Below are 6,864 nucleotides of genomic sequence, written 5' to 3'. Positions count from 1 at the left end.
ATTTATCTCAGGTTTATCTCATATTTATCTCAGTTTATCTGATTTATCTCAGGTTTCTCTCAGATTTATCTCAGGTTTATCTCAGATTTATCTCAGGTTTGTCTCAGAATATCTGATTTATCTCAGGTTTATCTGATTTGATCAAAAATAAAATGAATAATAAAAGTAATAATAAACCTGAGATAAACCTGAGATAAATTAGATATTCTGAGACAAACCTGAGATAAATGTGAGATAAACCTAAGATAAATATCTGAGATAAATAAGATAAACCTGAGAGAAACCTGAGATAAACCTGAGATAAATGTGAGATAAATCTGAGATCAACCTGAGACAAACCTGAGTTAAATCTGAGAGAAACCTGTGATAAATAAGATAAACCTGAGAGAAACCTGAGATAAATCTCACATTTGTCTCAGTTTATCTGATTTATCTCAGGTTTATCTCAGAATATCTGATTTATCTCAGGTTTATCTGATTTGATCAAATAAAACGAATAATAAAAATAAAAATAAACCTTAAATAAACCTAAGATCAATCTGAGATAAACCTGAGAGAAACATGAGATAAATCAGATAAGCTGAGATTAATGTGAGATAAATATGAGATAAATCCGAGATAAATCTGAGATAAACCTGAGATAAATTTCAGATAAATTCTAGATAAACCTGAGATAAATATGTAATTAATCTGAGATAAACCTGATATAAAAATGAGATAAACCTGAGATAAATCAGATAATATGAGATGAATCTGAGATAAATCTGAGATAAACCTGATATAAAAATAAGATAAACCTGAGATAAAATCAGATAATCTGTGATAAACTTGAGATAAACCTGAGATAAATCTGAGATAGATAACCCAAATCATTTCTGTTGTACAAAATGAGCAATAATGACTTTAATTTGTCTGAAAATCATAGAAAATGAACCAAAGTCTGAGACATGCCAAGTTGAATGTTACAGACAAATTTAATTCATTTGAATCTAATTACGTACGTTAACTACTGACCTGTAAAACTTTAAAGATGGCCCCACAGACAGCAGGACAAAAGGAACCACTGTGTAGCAGATGGCGATCTGAGTGGCCGCCCATGTGATGACATCATAGACCAGTTTGTGGGTCGTAGATTGTAGGAAGTACGGCCGGACTTTGTGTCTGACCTGCATGGAAAAAATGAATACAAAATGTATATCCTTCTGTCTATCCATTCATTCATTCATTCATTCATTCATTCATTCATTCATTCATTCATTCATTCATTCATTCATTCATTCATTCATTCATCCATGTTTCCGTCCATCCATCCTGTATCCTAGATCTGGTTCTTTCAGTCCTGATCCAAACCTCAGGACCACAGGTGAGGGTTGGAACACAGACAGACCAGTAATTCCAGATTTTTTCTGTCCAACTCAACTTTTCCTTCACCGACTGGAGCGATGTTCTCATTACTCAAGACAAGTTCCTGATCTGTCCATCCATCTATTGCTTCATCTGATCACTCGAAACTCAAACTCCTCCACCTGAGGCAAAGACTCTCCCAAACTGAAGGGGTTATTCCAGCTGTTTCCATCCTAAGCACGACCCAATCCAACCAAATCATCCTTATTACCAATTATCTAGATAAATATTTAAACTGTGTGTGTCTATGTGTGCCTGAGGGTTGGTGGAGTTCAGTTTGGAGCAGCTTACCGCTCTGGCAGCCAGTGTGACGACAATCCCGGTGAGGAAGGTGAGGTAGTATCCTGGATAGGCTCCGTGCCACATGGCTGACAGGATGAAAGTGGCTGCTGTGGGGTGGTAGGGACATCGTTCATAACACACCCTGTACACCAAAGGTTAAAGGTCAAACATGTTCCGTACGGGAGAAAAAAGACACACGGGTGAGATGTGAACAGGATGGGGTCTCCGGACAGACCTTTTGAGCCAGTGGACCGTCTGGATGTTCCAGTTGTCCAGGAAAACTTTAAAACTGGTGGCAAACTGGAAAAGACAGTTTCGAATCAGACCTGCTGTGGTTCTGAACCGGTTACTGTTAAATAAACTCTTGTGAGTCCTAACCTCGATGTTGAGGATCCTCAGGTTGGAGATGAGGTCCCAGCGAGGAGAACCGTTACTGTCATAGCCGTTAAAACCAAAACCTGCGGCGTTGTTGATGGCATCAGCTGTTGGGTGAAACAAGAGGTTAGACTTGTAAAAACACACTGTGGAGTTGAATAAAACAAAAAATAAGGATGAACACAGAACCTACCAAGCGTCCACACGAAATAATACTTGGGTCTGGTGGTCACCATGGACAGGTATAGGTAAACCACCTGAGCGTAGAACGGCGTGTTGGCGATGAAGTCGTCATCAACGTTTCGTTCCACGGGGAAAACTTTACACACAGACAGGAAAACCAGGAGGCAAAAGAAGGAGGTGGCCACTTTACGGACAACCTCCATCTGAGGGGAAACACAGTTCCTCTGCTTTAGTTTATCACTTGATCACCGGAGAGGACCAATCCAAATATTGCCTCCTACTGTTTGGTCTTATATAAACAATCTGGACTCTGTGAAGTAATGAGACTTTAGGATGTTACCATGCACCACAGCAGTCGTGTGACCTACATTTGGCGAGGGCTCGCCCTGACTCAGCTTGCCCCTGGGCTTCCTGTGGGCCTCTTGGTCTCTGTGGTGACAGGGGTCTCCCTGGATGAAGGCGATGTAGTCATTGTAGGAGCATGTAGGACCAGCCAGGATCCCCATGAAGTTGCAGTTGTAGCTGAAATACTCCAGAAGGCTCGGCATCCGCCTGAACACACACACCAACACCCAGATCAGTTCCACCATCAGATTCTGATTAAAAAAATACCTGCTTCAAACGCAAGAAAACAAACCGTATGGCTAAAATCTTCTGTCCTGCGGTCAGGTGCTCCTCTTTCCGAGCCATCCCTGTCAGAAACACAGACACACCAAAGGTAAACCACAGTTCTGAGCGTCAGACGTCCTGCAGCTGAAACAGACTCACCGTCGTGGATCTCAAACGCCAGACTGGTGATTTTCTGAGTGATCACCATCATGGGGCTGTGGAAGCAGCAACACCCGTGAGTTAGACCTCAATGACTGTAATTAAACATCAGCTGAATGTAATTCACAGAAATCAAGTGCTGAGGAGGAATGTTCACCCTGTGAAGTCAGCAGAATACATCCCGTAGTCGAAGACATAGACCCGAGTGATCTGACACAGACTCAGGTAACTGAGGGCCACGACCAGACAGTACCTGCAGGAAACAGGAAGTCATTAGCTCACAGACGTTAGTTCCTTTATTTTATTTCTGTTTGTAGATTTCTGATGTTTGATCTGTGGATTAGGAGGAGCCATGAAACAAACATGCTACAAAGTGGAGACAAAAGAAGAAAATCCAGGAGTCGGGCCACCCTTAGTAGCAACAACTGCAACCAAGCGTTTGCAATGAATCTTTTACAGCGTTGTGGAGGAATTTTAGCCCACTCATCTTTGCAGTTGTTGTAATTCAGCCACATTGGAGGGTTTTCTAACATGAAAAGCATTTTCTCAATAGGATTCAGGTCAGGACTTTGACCAGGCCACTCCAAAGTCTTCATTTTGTTTTTCTTCAACCATTCAGAGGTGGACTTGCTGCTGTGTTTTGGATCATTGTCCCGTTGCAGAACAAAAGTTCGTTTCAGCTTGAGGTCACAAACAGATGGTCGGACTTTGTCCTTCAGGATCTTTTGGTAGAAAGCAGAATTCATAGTTCCATTTATCACAGCAAGTCTTCCAGGTCCTGATGCAGCAAAACAGCCCCAGACCATCACACTACCACCACCATATTTTACTGTTGGTATAATGTTCTTTTTCTGGAATGCAGTGTTTCTTTTACACCAGATGTACTGAGACACACACCTTCCAAAGTGTCCAACTTTTGTCTCATTGGTCCACAGACTTTTCCCCAAAAGTCTTGGGGATCATCAAGATGTGTTCTGGCCAAACTGAGACGAGCTTTAATGTTCTTTGTGCTCAGCAGTGGTTTTTGTCTAGGAACTCTGTCTCTTTCTGATGGTGGAGGCACGAACACAGACCTTAACTGAGGCAGGTGAGACCTGCGGTTCTTTGGATGTTGTTCTGGGGTCTTGTGACCTCTTGGATGAGTTGTTGCTGTGCTCCTGCAGTAATTTTGGGCAGCCGACCACTCCTGAGAAGGTTCACCACTGTTACACGTTTTTGCCATTTGTGGATAATGGCTCTCACTGTGGTTCACTGGATTCCCAAAGCTTTGGAAACAGCTTTATAACCCTTTCCAAACTGAAAGATCTCAATTTCTTTCTTTCTCATTTGTTCCTGAATTTCTTTGGATCGCGGCATGATGTGTAGCTTTTAAGGATCTTTTGGTGGACTTCACTTGGTCAGGCAGGTCCTATTTAAGTGATGTCTCGATTGAGAACAGGTTTGGCAATAATCAGGCCTGGATGTGGCTAGAGACAGTGTACTCAGGTGTGAGAAACCACAGTTATGTTTTAACATGGGGGGCAATCACTTTTTCACACATGGCCATGTAGGTTTGGATTTTTTTTCCTCCCTAATGGTGCGTTCACACCGAACGCGATTTCAGCATCAGGAGCAGCAGGTTTACAGACAAAGTCTATGGTGGACGCGCTTCAAGCAACGTTGGGAAGTGCTGCGGCGCCTCAAGCCCGATTAGAGCAGCGCGATTTGAACGATTTGAACGATCTGAGCGTTCGACGCGTGGAGGCGCAAATCGCTGAAGTTAGAAAATCTGAACTTTACCAATCAGAGAGACTCCACTGTGTGACGTAGCGACATATTTCCCGACGGGACAGTTTVCTRAATGATGTCCACTAACCTGAAACAGATGGAGAGGAGCTCTTTAGCTGAAATCGAGTGCCTGCAGTCGGTGTCCTGACTGGAGATATCCTCACCAATGCGTGGCAGCGACTCATCAGACTGGAAAAATAGTCCTGAAAGCGATCTGTGAGCCTCTACTCCGAATTATCTGGTGAATTAATTATGAATTAATTATCTGATGAACGTGACATGCTCTTGCTCTGTAAATAAAGCAAAGCCACTTCCTCGTCCCACATTAAACAGAGCCCGACAGAGGAGGGAGGGGCGGGGCGGCTGTTGCCGTGCAGCGCTTCAAGAGCTGACCTGCATCTGACCTCAAAGTGCACAAGCGTCCAACTTCAGCGTTGGCTGCGATTTTGAAGCTGAAATCGCGTTCGGTGTGAATGCAGCATTGATAATAAACACCTTCATTTAAAAATAGTATTTTGTGTTTACCTGTGTCGTCTTTGACTAATATTTAAATTGGTTTGATGCTCTGAAACATTTAGGTGTGACAAACATGCAAAAAAATCATGAAATCAGGAAGGGGGAAAACACTTTTTCACACCACTATATTTCTGACTTTAAACTTAGAAATCTGACATTTTCCTAAATCAGAGAAAAGAAATTCAGAATTTTTTTTCCAGTGGTCCTAATCCTCTGTTGTACAGCTCTGTGTGATTATAAGTAGAAATTGTGTCTTAGTTTGGTTTTTCTGTCTCCTCTCAGTAAGTAAGATTACTTTCTTTGTACCATTTGGCCAAAGTTTCTGTCAAACCTTTTAAAGCATCTTTTTGTCTTTATGTGTTTTTTTTTTTACATTAGCTGACTGCAGAACTTGATTAAAACCAAATATTTTCTGATTTTAAAATGCACCATCTTAGAAATAGTTTTTTCTGATGACATCATCTCTTTCAGCTTGTCAGGTAGCAGGCAGCTGTGTGTGTTTTTTGTCTGAACGTTCTCTGTTCATCTTTTTATCAGGCTATTGTAATAAATCTGAAGCCTGTCAGGAGGAAGTGAAGACAACAGGTTGTTCTCACTTGTGCATGTGCTCCACTCCGGTCAGGATCATGATCCCGTAGGTGAGCCCGCTCTGCAGCAGGAAGTGAAGCGCGTACCTGCAGGAGGAGGAAACGGTCCCATCAGGAACACAACAAACTTACGGTTTCTCTAAGCAGCTACCAAATTCTGACAAATGAAATTTTTAAAAGTTACTTTATGGTTTCTGATCCGAACCAAACAGATAAATCGTTTTGTTTGTTTTTTCTGACAGGATGAGGTTCTCACCATCCGAAGCAGAATGTGGCGAAGTAGAGACCCAGAACCGTGGCCACCACGTGTCTGATGATGGGGCTGGTCTTACTGGGATGGAGGAAGAGACGGAACCAGAAGGCCGAGATCAGAGCGCAGAGCTGACACACCACAAAGTTCACCTGCAGAGGGGACAGAGACACCACTCAGTTTGTCTCAGGGACAGGAGGAAGTCGAAGAGGACGAGGGTCAAACTGGTTTACAGGGTGGTCCACAAAAGCAAACCGTCAACAAATCATATTTAACCCAAACGGACAGCTGACATTTGAATTTATTAAACCTGGGCCAGCTGTTGAGGAGGAGGAGGAGGTTCTTCATCAGTGGTGCGATCAGGTGCATCTGATTTGTCTGTAATCTGAAGCCACGTGTCGACGTGTGAATAATGGAAGGTGTGTGGACTGAGTGATTACTCAGCCGTCCACCTGAGGGAGGCTGAAACTATGGCCCAGATAAAAAGTCTGGATTAAAAGACTGGATAAACACTCTGGATAAACAGTCTGGATAAAAGTCTGGATAAAAATCTGGATAAAAAGTCTGGATTAAAAATCTGGATAAAAAGTCTGGATAAACAGTCTGGATTAAAAGACTGGATAAAAAGTCTGGATAAACAGTCTGGATTAAAAATCTGGATAAAAAGTCTGGATAAACAGTCTGGATTAAAAATCTGGATAAAAAGTCTGGATAAACAGTCTGGATTAAAAA

The 6,864-nt window shown here is 42.3% G+C and overlaps 1 protein-coding gene across 1 annotated transcript in view; it reads right to left on the bottom strand.

Moving 5' to 3' along the window:
- The window catches only part of LOC106533614 (membrane-bound O-acyltransferase domain-containing protein 2), a gene marked incomplete at its 5' end in the record, with an annotated part of 11,386 nt that overhangs the window by 1,533 nt on the left and 2,989 nt on the right, over positions 1-6,864 (bottom strand). The window contains 11 exon segments of the mRNA XM_014029983.1: positions 1,015-1,166; positions 1,696-1,828; positions 1,922-1,986; positions 2,065-2,168; positions 2,255-2,447; positions 2,613-2,796; positions 2,882-2,936; positions 3,013-3,068; positions 3,170-3,265; positions 5,892-5,969; positions 6,139-6,284. Coding sequence (XP_013885437.1) covers positions 1,015-1,166; positions 1,696-1,828; positions 1,922-1,986; positions 2,065-2,168; positions 2,255-2,447; positions 2,613-2,796; positions 2,882-2,936; positions 3,013-3,068; positions 3,170-3,265; positions 5,892-5,969; positions 6,139-6,284 — 1,262 coding nt within the window.

This window comes from Austrofundulus limnaeus, unplaced genomic scaffold (assembly GCF_001266775.1).
Source record: "Austrofundulus limnaeus strain Quisiro unplaced genomic scaffold, Austrofundulus_limnaeus-1.0 Scaffold982, whole genome shotgun sequence".
In the NCBI taxonomy this organism is placed as follows: domain Eukaryota; kingdom Metazoa; phylum Chordata; class Actinopteri; order Cyprinodontiformes; family Rivulidae; genus Austrofundulus; species Austrofundulus limnaeus.
The sequence above is the reverse complement of the archived record's forward strand: the minus strand, read 5'-3'. Positions and strand labels throughout refer to the sequence as shown.